The 19,655-nt window shown below is 41.4% G+C and overlaps 1 protein-coding gene across 1 annotated transcript in view; it reads right to left on the reverse strand.

The window, feature by feature from the left end:
* Nucleotides 1-19,655, reverse strand: part of adcy5 (adenylate cyclase 5) — a 66,660-nt gene that overhangs the window by 26,078 nt on the left and 20,927 nt on the right. Inside the window, exons 2-3 of the mRNA XM_063887520.1 lie at nt 3,577-3,726; nt 2,104-2,225 (exon numbers count right to left, since the gene is read on the reverse strand). Of these exons, the coding sequence (XP_063743590.1) occupies nt 2,104-2,225; nt 3,577-3,726 (272 nt within the window). The remainder of the gene's footprint in view (nt 1-2,103; nt 2,226-3,576; nt 3,727-19,655) is intronic.

Consider the following 19,655-nt stretch of genomic DNA (forward strand, 5'->3'; position numbering starts at 1 on the left):
ATTAGATTAAAGCCACTTTACACACGTCAAAGAGTGTTAAACTACAGACTCATTACGTCACTGAGACTGCAGACAAAACACAAGGGACCGAATCAACCTGTCTATGAGCATCACCCCGAAAAAATCCACAATCAAGAGACAAGGGACAACGAGGCGGTTAGCATCGGATGCTGAAGGCAGACTTCAAGCAGAGACGAGGATTATGTTCTCCTCCATCTTAAATGACCATGTTGTCGTAGATAGAAATGCCATCCATACTGGGAATCAGTGCAGAACAAAGACATGTGCACAAACTATTGAAGCATTTATCTATTCAACCATCGTTCCACGAGAGATGCTAAGCCGTATGAACATCATCACAAGGCTGAGGAACATCAGAAATCTACCAAACTAAAATGGGTTGGAGGCAGGGACTACTACAGGAGTATCTGGAAAACTGCATTGATCTCATTCATTGATTAGCTCGATAACGATTTGGTTTGTTTCTCAGCAGGATTACAGGAAAACTACTGACCTGGTTTTCCTGGAAGTGGAAGATGGGGACAGATGTTTTTTAGATGTATACAAAAATAATTGAATTAAGGCTGTTTTTTTGGGGGGTTGATTGTGCTGTGACGACCCACAACATGGAGGAGTATACTCTCATATTTTAATGGACATCTCATCTGACACACAGTATGTAGAGACAGGTGACAATGCTCTTGCGAAATACCATGCATGCAGCCTATCGCCATGGCAACGCCTGCACTTCTCCCCCTCCTCCCCCCCCCACCCTCTCCCTTCCCTTTGCTGGTGTGTGGGCTGCACCATTCAGGATTAACCTGAATTAAATCATGGTTTATTTTACAACTAAACAACGGTGCAGCAGAAATTGTGAAAGCAATATAAATATGAATTGAGATGCAGCAAAAAGTAAACAAAGCAAAGAATAAATCACGTCTCAAGAGCTGAGTGTGAAAGAAAGGACTAAAGCAGAGGTAAAGCATTGAAATGGGAGTATAGCGGAATACGAATAACAGGGTAGGGATGTGGTATAGTATAGTGTAATGAGTAAAGTCATGTAGTATAGTGTGGTGTAGTCAGGGGTTTTTCTAACGCCACTTCCCGCCCAAATTAAGCCCCGCCCACTTTCTGGTGAAAATCCTGCATTAAAGCGAAGTGGAAAATGATGGTGTCTTCATGTGTTGAAGCTGCTGAGTCATATAGTGCACCTCAAATGAATCCAGAGCTCTGGTTTCTTTACTTCTCTCCAGAAAGAAGGAGAGTGAAAGAAAGGATCAGGAATCTCAGTCTCAGTGTCAGCCTGCTGCCTGCCACTCGTCCCCCGGCAGACCCACCAGACATCCATCCCCTCTTATTCTCCGTAGCTGTCTCTGCCGTCTGACCAGACATCTGACTCCATCTTCATATCTCTGGAGTCATTAAACCCTTTCTGACCCACAGAGAGATTGTTTTCTGGCATCTCTTTAACATCTTACGGGGAAAATCTGCATTTTGGTTTGAGGGCAGAGACCCTGTAACCTGGTTTGGACTAAACCCTGGTAGTGTAGTAAAGTATAGTATAGTAATGAGAGTACAGTACAAGAAGAAGAAGATGAACCTTTATTTATCGCTCTAGGGGGAAATTCAGTTTTTCACTCTGGTCTATATCATGTACAATATATAGTGATATTGTAATGAGGGTATAGTGGTATAGTATGGAGAGTAGTTGAATTGAAATGGTTATAAAGCATGCCACTGAGTATACAAGATCTGAGTGTATCTTCCTCTCCAGAGCACTCAGTATTGATGATAATAAACCGTAGTACTACTGAACACAAAGCACTGTTGTTGTGGCTTTGTTTCATCTCCTCCTCTTGTGACCGAAGCTCGCTCAATGCAAGCTTGAGAAAGAAAGGTTCGTACGAGCAGAGATGTTTGCATTGAATATTCACTTTCTGCACACTAGAGGTGCCTCATAGCAGTGTGTATGTATATAAATGTGTGTGTATTGTAACTCTTTTCGCAAGGTAACACATGGGCTATTTATAGCAGCTCCAATCTATTTCCCCACACCACCACCCACCCCACCCTCCTCCTCTCCGTATGTGTCCCTGGTGTTACCTGACGTTGTCGTGCTTCTGGATGTAGATCTTGTGAAACATCATGTCCTCCTGCTTGGCGTTTATGTCGGCTTTCATCTCCATGGCAACGTGGCGGGGAAGCACCGAGAGCAGAAGGCGTTCCTGCAGGAGAGCGTGGGAAGAGGGACGGTTCAATTGCACGATACATCACACGGAGTTTAAAGTCGTTACGCACCGTCTTCATCTTCGGTCGGCTCGGAGCGGTGGGAGGACTCAGAGGTCCAGACCGAAGCGATGAGGTCAACGCACATTAATAAGAGCACGCTAAGTTAAGAGGTGGAGGCAGCGTGACTAACACCCTCTAATGAATAAGAGAACTACACACTAATTAAGCCATTAGGATTTGGCAATTACCTCCTGCAAACCCTTTCCAACCACAGCTGTAGAAAGATAGACCCTCTGCATGCAAATATGTAAATATGTTCTCAGATTAATTGTATTAAAGGAAAGTGTTTATCTCAGGTTTGGATCATTGGACATTTGAAGTGAAATGTGGTGGTTAAACCTGCAGAAACCAACTTTGACTTGTTCAAAGGTAAGGACTCTGATAACCAACAGTGGAAAAATGAACTAAAATCAGTGGGAAAAAAAACTGTGGAAATGCATTTGTTCCAGCAAGAAGCACTATTTTAAAATGATACAAATATCAATAAATTAGCAAAATCATACTAATATTTTAGTCCACAATAGCTGCAATACAATTCTCAATGCCACTTGTCTAAAATATAAGTGTCACACAATCCAATTTAAGTATAGAATCTGATACTGAAGCATGCACGCTACTCTGCACAGCCCTAATGTGCTTTTACAGTATATCAAAAAGTGTGTATTAAACTAACACGGAGCATTTTCTGTCAGCTCGGATTTCATTTCCCCTTTTTTTTTAAACTGTATGTGCGCATGTGTTTCATTGTTGGTGTATACTGCCTGAATATGCTTCATAAAAGGCAGGTTTTCCTATAAATACTATCGTTTTTATTCCAAATATCTTGGTTTCTTCTTCTCTCAGGTCACATTGTTTTGTTGTCTTACATAAAACACTTCCTCTTTATTTTGTCTTGCATTAATTGACATTGCATTGGATCAGAATCAGATATACAGACATACATTTACACAGAAAGAAGAATACGCAGCAAAAAAAACACTATTATACAAGCTATTTGAAAAGACTATAACAAATAAAGACAACATTTAAACAAAATATAAATATGTGCGAAACTGAGAACTGCAAATATAATGAAATGTGACAGATTGTGAAGAGTTGTGCAGATTAAAAGGAGGGCATGTGGAGTAGAAATGTGCAAAGGATTGTGTAGGATCTACAATATTAAAAAGAACAAGATGTCGTTCGCATGATGTGAATAATCTCATGAGATATCGAGGTTATACAAAACGGTTTTTTACAGGTAACTAGCAATTGTACATTTTTCCCGACCCTGGCTCTCTGTCTCACCTGCTGCTGGTTTTCTCTCTGGGAGTGGAGGCGAGCCTGGATGCACTCCCTGGTCTCCTGGAAGGCCTGTCTCTGCGACCCCTCAGCAGGGTAATGAGTGCAGACTCCTACGATGTTAGTGCACGAGAAGATCAGCACGTTGGACACTATCTGTGGAAGAGGGGGAGAGAGAAACATTAGCTGGGGGTTTAAACACTGTTTATGCACACATGCAGACGAGAGATGTGATATTTAGTTTGATTACTTAGTTAGGATGCTGCTTTCTGTATCTAAAACAGATTAAATGAATGTTCCTTCTGCTAAACCTCTCTATAACTACTACATTTGGTCAATAACAGTCAGATTTCTAAACACTCAGGCCAAATGGGATACATAATGTACACAAAACATATTGATAAACCACTTCTCAGGTCAGAAAGTCAAAATGATTGAGGCCTCATTCGTCTTCAGTCCCAACATTTACAGACAGCATGTTTTCATCGAGTCCAAGTAAACATATTGACACATCATCATATTGACCTATGCAACGTTAAGCCTTCTCCTTTGCAGAATCAGACATCCAGTCAAGGACGAAAGCGTGGTTCTTCTCCAAACAGCTGCACGACCTCTGTGTGACTGGGAGGGCTATTTATAATGCGGGATTTATCCCACAGAACAATATGCATGTGAGCAGGTGTTTATGAATCTGGTGCAAGAATGTAAACATAGATAGCTAGTTTGAAATCTACACCTGGCCCCTGTAGAACTGGGGAAACAAGAAAAGGACAGATCTGAGGAGACAGCGGGACGGCGGGAGGAAGTGATGCATGCTTGTACTGCAAACCCTCCTGAATGAAACCCACACAAGGCAGCTTCCACCATTAACCGCTGACCCTCTGATTGTTTGACACAGACATCAGGTATTTAAATAAGTACTTCTAAAATGGGGCAGATTTTCTATCCTCGTCCTCCCATTTTTGAGCTGAGAACAAACCTACTTTGCTTCCCAATTAAGTTCAGGGTCGTATGTTCAGACAACCAGAATAACCTGGTTTCTGTTTGAAAGTAGACGTACTTATTGAGTATCATTACACGACTCAAAGACATTCTAAACTAATTTCCCAGGACTTATAATGGTTTGGCTAATTTGAAGCGAATATATCTGCATTTCTCTTTTTGTCTTGAGTCGTGTCTTTATGGTTTATTGCCCATTGTCCATTTTGAATCGGCCCTTAGCAAATTATAAAAGTATAATTTAATATGGCCCACACCTGAAACGTGTGCCTGTCTTATGTTGTGCTTCTTAAATGTATATGTAAACAGATATTACACAGTAGTATTCATGTGTTAATAAGCGTACTTTTTCAAATAATTTCAGTCAATCTTAGTTACTTAAAACATACCCTCCATATTTCCCCTTATTATAAGCTATCTGAGGCTTCTGTTTTAGGGGATGAACTGCCAACACTTTTTGTTATAAGTGAAATCCTATGGAGCGCTGGGATCTTTAATCTTTTCATTTTTTAATCATATTCAAGTTTTCAAGCAGATTTCTCCTGCATTTGATTGATTTTGCCGACTTATAACTTTACTTATGAGGCAATAGGTAAAGTTTGGACACCCCTGCTTTGGATAAAAGCATCAACTTAAGGAAATAATGTAATGTGAAACAAAGGAGAGGGGGCTGGTCATCTGTGAGAAACCTCTGTTGGTGCACTCCTCCGTGTGTGTGTGTGTGTGTGTGTGTGTGTGTGTGTGTGTGTGTGTGTGTGTGTGCACCACTTGATTTTTTTACCCAGCACCTCCAGGTTTAGTCCATCCTGTCCAAGTTTCCACCTATCAAACCGCCTGCAAGCTGTCATGTGTCCAAGGCACCGGAGCTGAAACTGCATTGTTTCCATTCAGTGCCAGGCATACAGCGGGCCCGGGGACTGGCAGCGAGCGGCAAGCCGGAGCCAGCAGCCCATTCTTTTCATAGAGCCGTTTAATGGGCTGAGTCAGCCAGCTGAATCACATTCACACCACGGGCCTCTCTGTTGCCGGAACAAACTGAACAAACACAGCACGTCTTTATCAAGTCAAAAACCCCTCAGCAGATCTCCGTGCTGAAAAACCCCAAGCACACTCACAGGGAGGAGTGACTGGTGGAAGACTAAAGGGAAGTAAAGGCACGACTAAAGAAAATAAAGAAACGAGGTGTGAGATGGAGAGAGAGGGTGGTGAATTTAGAAAAGGTTACTCGGCTATTTCTGCCTTTCTTATCGCACTGAAACAATGTTATGCTGAGCTGGACTGACAACCAATCCTTTCTTAACTAACAGCAGTCAAGTGTGCAGGAACAGAGATGTATATTTCTTTATTTTGGACGCTTGAATATTTACTTTGACAGAACTAATCTCACCGAATGGATTTTGGCACAGAGAAATGTTTCCCTAAGTAATCACGTTACCTGCAGATGGTAGAAAGGGCTTTTCGCTATGAGGAGCTATCAGAAACATCCAGGTAACAAGAGTAAGAAGTGTCAGGTTATAGACACAGCCCTGCACACCTCTGTGGATGTGTTTCAATGGCACAAGCAAGCCAATTAATGCAAGAGAAAGTGAGTCAGTTCTGCTGCATCATGACTGAAATGGTGATTAGCTGACTCATTGTTCTGCCTCAACAAAAGTAACAAGACATGATCAAATTCACAACTTCTCAAGTAACAACAAAACCTCAAGGCTTCACAAATAACATCTTATTAAATCTCCCTCGTGCATATTATTGGAAGCAAAACCGCTGATGCTCATACAACTATATTAGAGGTGAAGTTTTAAGAGATGTGTCGCTAACGTGTGATAACGCAGACCGATCCAGATAGAATTAAATGTTTGTGTGCTTCATTGTTGAAAAAGGTGTTGGTAAAACTGTGCTTATATCAGTGCTGCTTTGGGATCTGCTGTTAATGGAGGGAGATGTTTGTTTTTCAGCCTTCTCAAGCTGCTAAATTGTTTCTAAGTGTTCATTAAACTCCAAAGTCTCGTGCATAATATCCTCAAAGGTGATTTCTTTCTTACTAAGCTTGGAGTTCAAGCCATATATTAGCAACTTTAAAACAGAGAGAGGTGCCGGAAAGACAAGGCTGTCTAACAAGCAAAAGGATTCCTACTGTATGCATTCAAGAGTCAAGTGCTTTATTGGTCATATATGCACAACAGATACAGTGTGGTTGATGCCAATGGAAATCCCATTCACCTCCAACAACGCATCATAAAAACCATGCAAATAAAAAGCACCTAAGGCTGCAGATGCAATGAATTTGAAGCTGCAGAATTATAAATGTTCATCTCTATTCCGAAAGTGTATTGCACACCTCAAGTAAAAGGCATCTTGACAACTGAAACCCATAGAAATCAATGTGTGTTCCTGTCCACATGGGGCTCATTAGCATAGCAGATTAGCTGGAGAAATATCATCAGCAGGGTGCATTTGCTCTGCGGTGTCTCTCCGCTGGTAATACAACCCCAGGGTGAGGGTGTGACCGCTGCAGAGTAAAGGTCTCAACAGGAAAATGAGCGTGGACTCCTGCTTCACACACACTGTCCAAATTTGACATTAAAAAAAAGGGTGTGTTCCTGCTGCCGACAGTACAGGGGAGTTTCGCCCGCCAGCTGCAGCCTCGAAGCATCCCGCCCCCGCACTGCCATGGAAACGGCATGCATCAGATAAAGTCTTTCAACAGGTCAATACAAATATTCCCCAGCAGCAGCAGTATTATTCTATTAATACTGCCAGCGCTCACTCGGGCCTTATTTGGAAAACCTATGGGCTTTTTTCCTTCTCATGGAGAGTGAGAGCACAAACACACAGAACCCACATTTAATATATTCTCCCCAGGGTCAGAGCACTGCTGATTATCGCCACTAATGGACGCGAGTAAACCAAACTGAACATTCATTATCAGGGATGATCACTTTCAGCTCTCGCTTGCTAGGGGAGTAGCCTGTTACAGGATTGCATAATCAGGATATTAAAAGTAATTGTATTCCCTTAGAGTAAATAATAAAGACGTAATCAGATTACTTTTACATTTAAAAAAGGGGTTTAATAGCTTATTGTTTTTCTCAAAAGGCCACTCCTTGCTCTTATTTTTCTGAGTCTCCTGGCATTCATTCCTTGATTCCTGTTTTATTTTGAAAGACTCTCTTCCTCTAGTTTCAAGCAAGTCATTTTCACAATAAAAGCATCCTACATTTTGCTCCAAGTCCCAGAATGACGAGCAATGATCCGCCAAGCGAGCTGCTTCAGAGGATGAAACACAAACAGCTGAACTTCTACTGTGGGACTATTGCTAATGCCTTGAATATTGTTATAGAAACACTCAAAGCTGGATGCTATTCCCACAGGTAATTTACTTTTCTGTATTGTCCTGGATTACTAGAGGCCACTGCGGTATTTAATACCATGAAACACACATTTAAATGTCAACAATACATGGAAACATCCGAGTCATCATGCGTCTCTATTGAGAAAAGGACAATTCTGTGGTCGCGTTTATAAAAAACAACTATTCCATATCAAGTATCTTGATATTGGAAAAAAAGAAGAATAAATGCTTGATTTTTTTCGGAAATGGATGCAAAAGTGAGATTAACCTCCTTATCACCTGCACAGAAAACATGCCTCCATTAATTGCAGTCATTTAAAGATCTATGAGGCTCTAACGTGTCCTGTGTTTGGTACAGACGCCTCATTTCATTGACACTGACCTGAGGTGAGTTCATTATTAATAACCCAGATCTCAACAGGGAAACATCTTGTCCGCTCAGTGCGGCGGGATGATAGTAAGCAGGAGAGTCTCTGTGCTCGTGTGTACATTATTATTTTAGTAGGCGATTAATAATTGCCAGCACAGGCCATAAACACAACAGAGCAAGACTTCAGAGGTGTCAATATTTACCCGGCCGTCTGAGTTTTCACCCTCCTATGTCTCTCCCACACCTTTCTTTTTCAGACGTTCTCACATCCATCCTAAGGCGTCAGGTTTCTGAGCCCCTCGCCACGCTGCAGACAGACTTTTTATTTATACTCGTGTATCTTCCTGGCAGCCAACATGCAGATTACACAAGTGATGACAGCAGCTGAAAGCCAAACAACACCAAAGCAAACTGTCCTGGGGTCAGAGGCGAAGAACTACTGGGATCCATACAGAGACCCTGTTATGGTTTTCCCTTTCCTATAGTGTGTTATGTAGGTTTTAGTGCATGTAAATGGTTTGCAAAGGCTAAAATCTGTGTTCCCTCCAGAGGGAGTTTCTCCCCCAGACACTCGCCGCCTCCTGACTCAAACACCTCCCTTTGTTTACTTCGTGTAACACAGTGACGTCACTCTGTTACACTCACGCTTCTATTGGCTAGCGCTCCAACACATTGTACGTGATAGGTTAAGGGTCAATTGTGGAAGTCCCCCCGAACTGTCTTTGTGCATACACTTTATAGAAGAAAATGTGTGTGCGTGTCCAATGTGTGTGTGTGTGCTCACAGGAGGTAATCAATGACAATGTATGCCTCACTAAGTGACATGTGTCCGTTCATAGGGGCCCCTAACGTATTTCGGAGGTTATTATACAACATCTGACTGCCCACCATATGGCCCCTGAACGACATCTTCTCCATGACCTCAGAGAGTAACTGAACAGATGTGATTCACCACAATAGTACTTACTAAGTTCTGCAGTAAATACAGTAAACTTCACTCCACTGTAGTAGGAAGCTTTCACTCAGAACAGTTAGCAGCATAGGGACGTCACTAAGAAACACTTTGTACCTGAAAGGGGGCGGGACATCTCTAAGCAGCTGTCCAATCACAACCGAGCCGGCCAGATAACCAATCAGAGCAGACTGGGCTCTGGTTTCAGACAGAGGGTGAATAGAGGAGCTGCAGCTCAGGCAGTATGAGAAAAATAAAGAGCTTTCTGAACATTAAAGCATGGAGACATGTCCCAGGAGAGACACTACATACAAATGTGAAGCTGAAAAAATGAGCAGAATAATATTTTCACTTAAAGAAGCTTTAAAGTTACACCGGCGGGATTGAGGTCCTAGAATATCCAAAGAATGCTTTGCAAAAGTTTAAAAGGATAAAGAATGCATTCATGTTGTTCGAGACAGTCCTCAGGGTCACTTTGTGTAAGGCACATTTGTGTTTGGGTGTTTTTGTAGTTGTTGTTGGTTAAAGGGAGTTTGACTGCATGGTGAACATTCCTGTGATAGTTAGTCGTCAGTAGACAGGAAGTACATTTTACAAAAAGGACATTTTGCCCTGAATCAAACTTTGAAGCGTTCACCCCCCACCCCACACACAGAGTACTGCTCCCAAACAGCTCCAAGAGACACCTGTTTGAGGAACAGGACTATGTGAACTTCAATTTGAAAAGCTGCAATAAGGACGCACACTGAATGCTAATACTATCGTTTTGTTATAAGTACTAATGGTTGTCATTTCATGGGCAATGCTTTGTTTACACACTGCTTTGACATCATAAAGGGATCAATGAAGTATATCTAATCTTATTTCTAATGTAATCTAATAATCTAAGTTTCGCTGTAAGGTGTAATCATCTTTTTTGGGTTGAAATTGGTCGAGGTATGCATGGAGTAATAAAGCAATGCATGACCAATTTTACTCCTATACTTTTTTGTAGGACGTAAAAGAAGCTCTTTCAAGTTACAGCAGATTTCAAAATGAATCACAAGATCACAAATTCCTGGGAGGACAAAACCATAAACTGTATTTGAAGAAAAGTCAGTATTAGTGATAAACGAGCCTCTGTTAATTGTGGTCTGAACCTCGGTTAGAACTGCATCACCCTGTCAACACGATTTCTATGCGTCCATGTCGCCACCAGCCTTGACCCGAGGGTTTTCCATTCTCCATGGAAAACCCTAACCATTTGGTGGTTAGCTGTGACAGCTGTGCCATATAGCTCACATGGCAGAGCTGGTAGAGCCCATAAACTGGAGCTCCAGGTTTGAATATGGCCTGGGACTACTTGCTGTTCAATAAAGACACTGATAGCCCGAATAATACAAACATTTTGGGCCAAAACTCAAGATTTCCTCAGCTAATCATGACAATATTTCACACAAATGTCCAAAAGGATAAAACTATGAAGTGATGGCATTTTATATCCAAAAAGACAGAGGTCATATTAACTGTGACCGGTGTTTCCCAATTTTAGACAATTGTGGTCCACCATAATCTAATTTAAGATACGATAGGATAATACTCTGAATGTTGCGTCTCCAACATGGAAGACAAAAATCACGACAAGACACAAGTAAGCATTTACCTAAAGACACAACTCTCACACTCTGACGTCATTTGACCTGGGATCTTGGATTTGCCCCGCCCAATTTTCATAGTAAGCTACCATTATTTGTACACCTCTCAACTGTGTTTGGAGAGACTAGCACTACGTCTGCTTAAGCCTTTTTAGAAAGTGTGTTTTCAGTTGTACCATTTTTGGACACGTAAAATGTCTGGTTTAGGGTTCGGCTGTACTTTGCTCCCTCTTTTGCAATGCTGCAACAGCCACAAACCAGTGTGTGACCTCTTGGTGAATACGTAGACTTCTTCTGATATGCACTAGTATAGTGTATGAATGTATGTCTGTATCTTGCATTGAGTGGTCTTCAGTGAACGTGGGTCTTCATCATTGTGTTTTTCAAGAATTGCAAACTGAAGAACATGGTGACACAGCTGTCCAAAGAACAGATTCAGAGTCGTTAAGTGAATGATTAAAGGTTATGCCATATTTGTGACGATACAGAAGGGATTTTATTGGGTATTTGATGCCTTTCTTGCAAGTAAATACCTGGCTTTTTCTTAAGATGTCCAGAATTCATATTAAAACGCCTTCAGTGAGGAACAGGAGGGGAGATTGTGACCGTATTTCACATTTGGTCGAGAACAGAGTTGGCGACACTCATCTTGGGCGCCAACATTAAAACTGTGGTGATTTTTCTACAGTTTAAAATGTGGCGCTTGTTTGCAGCAGCCTTTATATCCGAAGCATTGTTTACTGTCACAGATAAAATATGTCTTTGGTCCTGTTCCTCTGGCTTCAGGTGATTGCACCATGTGACAAAGCTCTCTATCGGTCCTCTGTACTCCTCTGTAAAAATAGTCTGTAAGTGGAGACGGCTTGTTCCTAACGAAGTAATCCACTGGAACCATACATACGTAATCTTTACCTAAAGTCCTTCAAAGTACATATATGATCGGGACAGAACTGGGACGGTATCGCTTGTTGGTGAAGGCTACTTTTGATGATGTTATTGCAGTTATTGTTAAGGTGTACACCCCCTTAGCGAGCACACTGAGTCACATTGTGTGCTCGCAGGATAAATGCAGGTCATGTGCTTCGTGCTGCTCTTTCTGCAGGGCAATGTACAAGAAGGTGAAAGTCTCTCACATGAGGCCCTGCAGATATTTTGAATCATTTCACCTCGAAAGCTGTCAGCTGCTTCAGAAGTGCTTTTGTAACCGGGGACACGGGCACAGGAGTTTGGCTGCATAAGTTCAAATATATGCCGTATCACTAAAGACAATCCCATAAGACTGCTATTATAAGACTCCTGTGTTATTCCTGCTCTGGGGAGGCAGAGCGCACTCTACTACGGTGCATTAAATCTAACGTATCTGATGAAGGCTTTTTATTAGAACATGGAGGCTACTGCATGCTGTGTTGGAGCGCTAGCCAATATAAGTGCAGGTGTTATGTAGGGATGTGACTTTGTTCCAGAAGTAAAAAAGGAGTCCAATGGAGGAGTTTCAGCCTTTGCAGACCGTTTACACACTTATCCTACACACTACAGGAAACAGAACAACCCAAAAGCACAATAGAGTGGTGCAGGAATGAGTCCTAAAACCCGGAAGTGAGTCAGCATTTTACCATTTCCGGTGCCCTCGTCTCAGAGTCAGTGGGATTTCTCCGTAGGATTTTGGAAAATAGCTTGAAATAAGGTCTGTGCCTGACACAAGTTTAAGAGACGGATCACGTTTTGTTCTAGGACCCCCCCCCCACTGGTGATTTTTGAAGAGCTTACCTGTCTGAAAAACGATGGTTGTTAACAGGTGACTGAATAGGATCACAGAAGTTGTACGTCATTACGCTGTACACGTAAACACTCCCCCTAAGTTTGTTTGCCCCTGTTCTGCTTGAAAGCAAGTACCTGAAAGTCAGTTGAAACGATGTTAAGTTGGCGTGACGTTGAAGTCGTGCGACCCTGCTGTACTCGTCTGTAGCTCGTTTATAGCATAACGTTAGCATTTCGCTTCTGGCGATTAGACTTCTGATTCCAAAAGGATAAAAGAAGGGTCGACATGCGGAGATTATCCGGCTGAACAAAACAGCTTCGTTTTCCACAGATCTTTTTTACAATACTTCAACATCTGATGGAGAAATCACATTGCTTTTTTGACGAGGGAACCCACGCGCAGCTTACTGCCGGGTCGGCCTACAAAGATACGTCATCCCTGCACCGCTCTATAGCACCCATTTAAAATAATGATGAATGCCGATGAAGAAGGTCAGCAGCCAGGTGAAAACATTTACAGGTATACACACTTTCCTGGATTCCCCTTTCCGACAACTAACAAAGACTGACTCAATTATCTGATCCTAGACCTGGAGGTGTGAAAATATCCACAGATCCAAGTCTCTGCATGACCTCTGACCTCCACAAGAGCATAAAGCACAGATCAAAACCAATGGCTCAGAAACATAGTGTGAAGAGGAAGCAAATTAACAGGGTTTTTTTATTCGGGGGTGCGGGGACATTTCCGGTGTTCGACACGGGAGCACACCAATGCTTTTAAGCAGCCATGATGCCTCACAGGAGACGCTGAACTCCAGGGAACTAAAAGGTCATCCTATGAGTCATGCCTTTGAAGAAAAAAGACAAGCCCAGCGACAAACAGGAGGGTAAAGCACATTTAATGTATCATTGCATGCCTCAAAAGAGATATAGGGGACACCGACTAACTAGAGATTTTTCCATATATAGACCATGCTTTTTTTAAACCGGCCATACGGGAGACACTGCTGCTGCTCTTTGATGTCAACACCTAGCACTGAAATCTATTTTTTCCACGGCTTTGAAATCTCTGACAGGGAACAAATCCATATTTTAATAACCAGGTAGGTCAGTGTACAGATATTCACTTTGAAAGGTTGTAGAAATTCTCTCTAGGTCCGCACAGATTAAGTCAAAGTTCTGGAGGTGTTAGGCTTCAGCTTCCATCTGTTACCTCCAACACAGCCTAACGAAATTTGTCAAACACAATGCCACAAATATCCGGTAACACCCCTCACCGTGTTACTGGAGAAGCCCCGAGCTTAAGGACAGAAAGAAGGGTCCCGGAGACGGCGTCCCCTAGTCTGCCTGAATGATGAAACACTGTGAGAAACACTAACGTGTCTCCTGGGAAGATTTGTTCTGTGAAAACACTCCCCAAAAAATATAATCCCTCGAATTTATGCCATCTGAATTGTTTTCAGACGGAAACTACTCGACCTGTTCGGTGGCATCAGCTTTGCAGCAAAATTGGTTAAAAAAAAGTCAAAAATGATAAACCAACAATTAAAAACAGTTGGTTCTGATGTGATTGGTCAACTGCTTAGAGATGTCCCGCCCCTCAGCCTATCACGTACAATGTGTTGGAGCGCTAGCCAGTAGAATGCTCAAGTGTTCTATAATGATGTCACTATGTAACTGAAGTAAACTAAGGAGTCAAACAGGGGCGTTTCAGGCAGGGAGGGGGAGTGTGTGTGAGGGAACACAGGGATTTTAGCCTTTGCAGACCGTTTACATGCACTAAAACCTATATAAAACCCCCAAATAGCCAAATAGGGCCTCTTTAATACTGTGAATATAATCTTTAACATCAATCCTCAAAGTGTCTGTGTATTGATATTCTAATGTCCTGAGTGTTTAGGTAAACAGATCCAGGACAGACTTTCTCGCTCTGATAGAGGAGAGGATTGATGCCCCTCTCAAGCTCATCATGGAGGTTCAGCCAGCAGGCAGGTACGATGTTTACTGTGCAGACTAGAAACAGGTGAGAACAGCTTTCCTAGCACTGTGCAAAGCTGAAAACAAACCCCCCCAACCAGCACCTCTTCAGCTAACTAATTAACACGGTGCACCTTGATATTGGAATGTTGAAGATTCAACTTTATTGTCATTGCACAGAGTACAAGTACTAGGACAACGAAATGCGGTCTCTGCATTTGACCCATCCTAGTGTTAGGAGCAGTGGGCTGCCATTATGTACGGCGCCCGGGGAGCAGTGTAGGTAACCAGTGTCTTGCTCAGGGACACCACGGTGGCACTTGGTCTTTCGGGGACTTGAACTGGTGACCTTCCAGTTCCCAGGCCAAGCCCCTATGGACTTTGCCACCACCGCCCTGATTGTTGTCTTTGCACAAATTGTGACTTGACTGCAAGTTCATTAAGATTCATATGTGAAGCATAACCAGACGGAGAGACTGGCATTTGATCAGAATGGAAATGGAAAAGAAAGGATCTGGCGGAGGCGGACGAATTGGGATGGTCTAATTTTCCAAATGCCAAAGGTTTCAGTCCGTAAAATGTCCCAAACAAATGTGAATTCTGACCCAAAAAAACTGGTAAATGATCAAACTTGTTCCCTTCTAAAATGTCTAACTACAGCATGACAACAGACAGCTAGCATGTCTTTAATATCTACACTCTTTACATCAAAACTACCGCCACTAAAAGCAATAATGGGGATATTTGAGAAGTCAAAGCGGTTGGTGGAGCGGTTAGCTCGTGTGTGAACTGTGTTTTATATTACATTAAACTATTAACACTGAGGCACGCTGCTCAGTGCTTATGAGATGCGAACTCATGGTAGAGGCCAGAGGCAGGTGGTTCCCATTATATCGGTGTATGTTCGTTCCACAAATAGCTGAAGTCAACACGAATCAGGAGGCATGATTTTAATTATCCAGTGCTTTATTACTATATACGGGATAGGCAAAGAACGAGGAGTCACATTTGGAGAAGATATTATTGGATTAACGAGGGAAGTCTACTGTGATCGAGTGTGTTCTCTCTGCTTTTTACTTTGTATTTTTACTGAGTTAGTGGGGGTTTGAATACCCTTCATGTTATGAAGTTTAGTTTCTTCCTAAAAAAACACATAAAAATATATAAACAATATTTAATGAATGAATGAAGAAACAAAGAAAAAAATATCTGAATTCTAACTCCAATCAACCATTAAAGAGGCCCTATTCTGCCTTTTGGGGTTTTCCCTTTCCTGTAGTGTGCTGTATAGGTTTGTGTGCATGTAAATGGTCTTCAAAGGCTAAAATCCCTACGGAGGGACCCTGCCCGAAATGTTTTTTTTCACTTCCAGAACTTCTATTGTCTAGCGCTCCAACACATTGTAAGAGAAAAGGGGCGGGACATCTCTAACAGGTTGACCAATCACAACAGAGCCGGCCAGCTAACCAATCAGAGCAGACCGGGCTCTGGTTTCAGACGGAGGGTGAAAAGAGGAGCTGCAGCACAGGCATTAAAGCATGGAGACATGTCCCAGGAGAGACACAGGTCTAACAGGCTCTAATATGTCCTCTTTAGGTTAATAAGCAGATGTTAGAATGCCATCATCAACATCTTTCAAAAGAAGTCAATAGAAACGTCTCAAACCACTGCTTTATATCCAGCACAGAGCAGGACTGAGTCACACGTTCAGTGAAAGTAAAGGACAGGTTCATAAAAACTGAGTCATGTGGCGCTAAATAGCTGCCTTGTGTCTTGCGGTTTGTTTACATAGAATCTAGGTTTTATAACACCATGGGAACAAATTACAACAGGAATTCAGACCAAAAATAAACTAATGGTGAGATTCTTGTTGCAGCAAACCTAACAAGCCGGGGAAGAAAAAGTCTGACTCATGGTACAGTAAACCATTTACTTTGGATAACACACGAGTGGGTCTAGCTTACAGAGCCCACGGATGGACGGAGGAAAGGGGAGTGGGCAGCCATGTTGCAAGTCTCCAGAGGTTGGGAGTTAGACAGTGAAAATATGAGCGGATCATTTGGCATTCAACATGTTTAGCTGCTTTAAATAATTGATGATTATGATCACGGTTGAGTTAGAATGCAGCTAACTTGAAGCAGCAGTGTGGGTCCATTCAAGAGCCGTCCAGCGAGTCCAGTTGGCTGCACATTGAGAACTGGTGTTTTATATCTACTTTGAAATGCCTACTTTTAGTACTCCCATGGAGAGAGCAATATTTGAGCTCATGTGCCAGTCGGCTTTCCGTCATCTGAGCAATATATCCTCCAGAATTAGACCCAGTGCAAATTCCCAATGCAGTTGAATAAGCCATTCATTATTTCCATAAGACTGACTAGATACAACAAATCACAAGGCTTACAATGAATGGAGGCCGGTGTGAGCTAACAGTGACATTAAAAAAAGGATGAAATCAGACGCTAATACATTTCTAATAATTACTTGCAGAATTTCACTGTTACTAAACCCCAAAGAGATCCTAGTGTTTGCTGTGAAGGCTCAGATGTTCTCTCTCCTCTGTAAGCTGATCTTTAGGCTAATACTTTAAGTGTGAATCTATCTTTTACATGTGGCCCTCAACATTTCTCACAATTCTGACATTTTTTCCAAATTGCGACCTTTTCAATTTCTGATTTTTTTTCAAAACTCTCTTTTTCAGAATAATCCAACTTTTTTTTCACAAATTCTGACTTTTTTTGCACATTTCCACTTTTTCTAAATCAAGTTCTATTTCTTTTTTCTCAAAATTTAGACTTTATTTTTTTTTTCTACAAATCCAATTTTTTTTCTAGAAATTCTCACTTCTTTTCAAAATGTTGACCTTTTTAACATTTTCGACATTTTTTCATTATTCTCATTTTTTTTTCGACTCCCTTTTTTCAAAAAACTGGGACTCCTTTTCCTAACTCTGAGTGGATCTGATGTTCTCTCTCCTCTGTCAGCTGTTCTGTTCTGTTCTAATACTTTAAGAGTGAATCTAAACGCCTACTGCCTGACTCTGACTTCATGAGGTGTTTTTACATGTGGCCCTAACCATTTTGCAAAATTCTATTCTGACTTATTTTCAAAATGTAGCCAGTTTCAAATCCGAATTTTTTCCCCCAAAAAAATCTAACTTTTTTCTCAAAATTCAGACTCTTTTTTGCTAATTTCAACATTTTCACAATTTTCACTTTTTTGTTTTGATTTCCTGACTTTTTCAAAATTATGACTTTTTCCAAATCCTGACCTTTTTCTCAAAATTCATTTTTTTCTCAAAAATTGCTGACATTTTTTATAAAATTCTCACTTTTTCCCCCAAAAAGACAAACTTTTTTCTCAAATTTCTGACTCTTTCCAAATTTAGACTTTTTTCAAAAAACTGGGAATACTTTCCCTAACTCTGAGTGGATCAGATGTTCTCTCTCCTCTGTCAGCTGTTCTGTTCTAATACTTTCAGAGTGAATCTATACTCCTACTGCCTGAATCTGCTTCATGGTTTTCTCTTTCTTTGTTTCATTTGTTCTGTTTTTAATTCAGCAGCTGAACCTATATGTTCATAAAATAGTGTGTGTGCGATTATCTGTGTGTGTTAAACCAAAACGGAGCATTTTCTGTCAGCTCAGATTTGATTCCTGCTTCTTTAAACTGTACTATGTGCTCATGTGTTTCAGTGTTGCTGTATAGTCTGCTACCCGAGTGTATTTTACAGGTAGTGATTGTAACAGGATTCATTTTAAAGTAACCCTCCCAATCTCGATCCTTCATGATGAAATGATGCTTCAGTGTTTAATGTTACTGCGACCCAAACACGGGGTAACATCATGTGAGGGGATCATGGTCGTCTAGGGAGGAGTAACAGCTAAATGAACCAATCGTTCCTGTTAAGGGAAAATAAACAGTGGATGTGTGGGAGGGAGAGAAACAGAAAGGGTGTGTGTGTGTGTGTGTGTGTGTGTGTGAGCTTAGTGAGTGAAAGTAGCAACATACCAAGCATACCATCTCTGACCCAGCAGGGGATAAATATTAAAGCTCAGTATACGTGTGACTATTCTCTGTTCTGGGTATTTACTTGACACCGTTATGGCGGGGAAAAGTCCATATAAAGCCAGAAGGGGCCATGGTGAGGCTCCACGAACAACAAGTACTGTAAGTGTGATTTATGTTAGGGTCAAAAAAGAAAAAATATCGAGTAAAGCACAACAGAGACACTTAGAAATAGTAACAACATACGCACGTTTACAGTGAGACTACAATAAGTGAAAAGTATTCAAGATGTACATAAAGATCTCAAATCTATTCAATATTTCTTAAATGTTTTACAATTCATTAACTACAAAGACTCATAAATAGATGTGGTTTAATCGTAGTGTTTTCTGCTGAAATGTACATCCAAAGGGACCCTATTGTGGTTGCTGTATAGGTTTTGGTGCATGTAAATGGTCTGCAAAGGCTAAAATCATAATCAGCCTCTTACACTATTTTATTTCTTTCACTCTTCTTTCTTTGTTTTATATTCTATATTATATTCATGTTGCATACGTTTTCCATTGCCATATCTACACTGTATCTACCGTGCACATGACAGTAAAGCCTTTGAAGCTTTTGAATCTTTGGTATCATAACATGAGTAGCCAACATATTGACTGTCGGATCATAAAGCAGATAAAACGTACGACCGTTCAGCATAATATTTGCTTTACACCATTTCCTATAAAGCACAACAAGTGGAAAATCTTCACTAAAGGTGAAACCAACAACATGATTAATTGCTGGAATGAGGCCGTCATTAATAAGGAATGCCTTTAGTTCAGGTTGAGCACTGAAGACACGTCCACATTAGCTGATTGGGATCAGCTGTTTATTCACGCTTCACAATCACCGGCCTTTCCACAGCTGCATGACTCTCAGATGACACAAAACACAGAGTCCGTCTCTCAGTGGATCGCTCTGTGCTCTAATGACTAGGTAGAAATGTGTGAAAAGTATTTTTCTTTGGGATTTACAAAGAAACTACAGTGTTCT

The sequence above is a fragment of the Eleginops maclovinus genome, chromosome 7 (assembly GCF_036324505.1).
Source record: "Eleginops maclovinus isolate JMC-PN-2008 ecotype Puerto Natales chromosome 7, JC_Emac_rtc_rv5, whole genome shotgun sequence".
Classification (NCBI taxonomy): domain Eukaryota; kingdom Metazoa; phylum Chordata; class Actinopteri; order Perciformes; family Eleginopidae; genus Eleginops; species Eleginops maclovinus.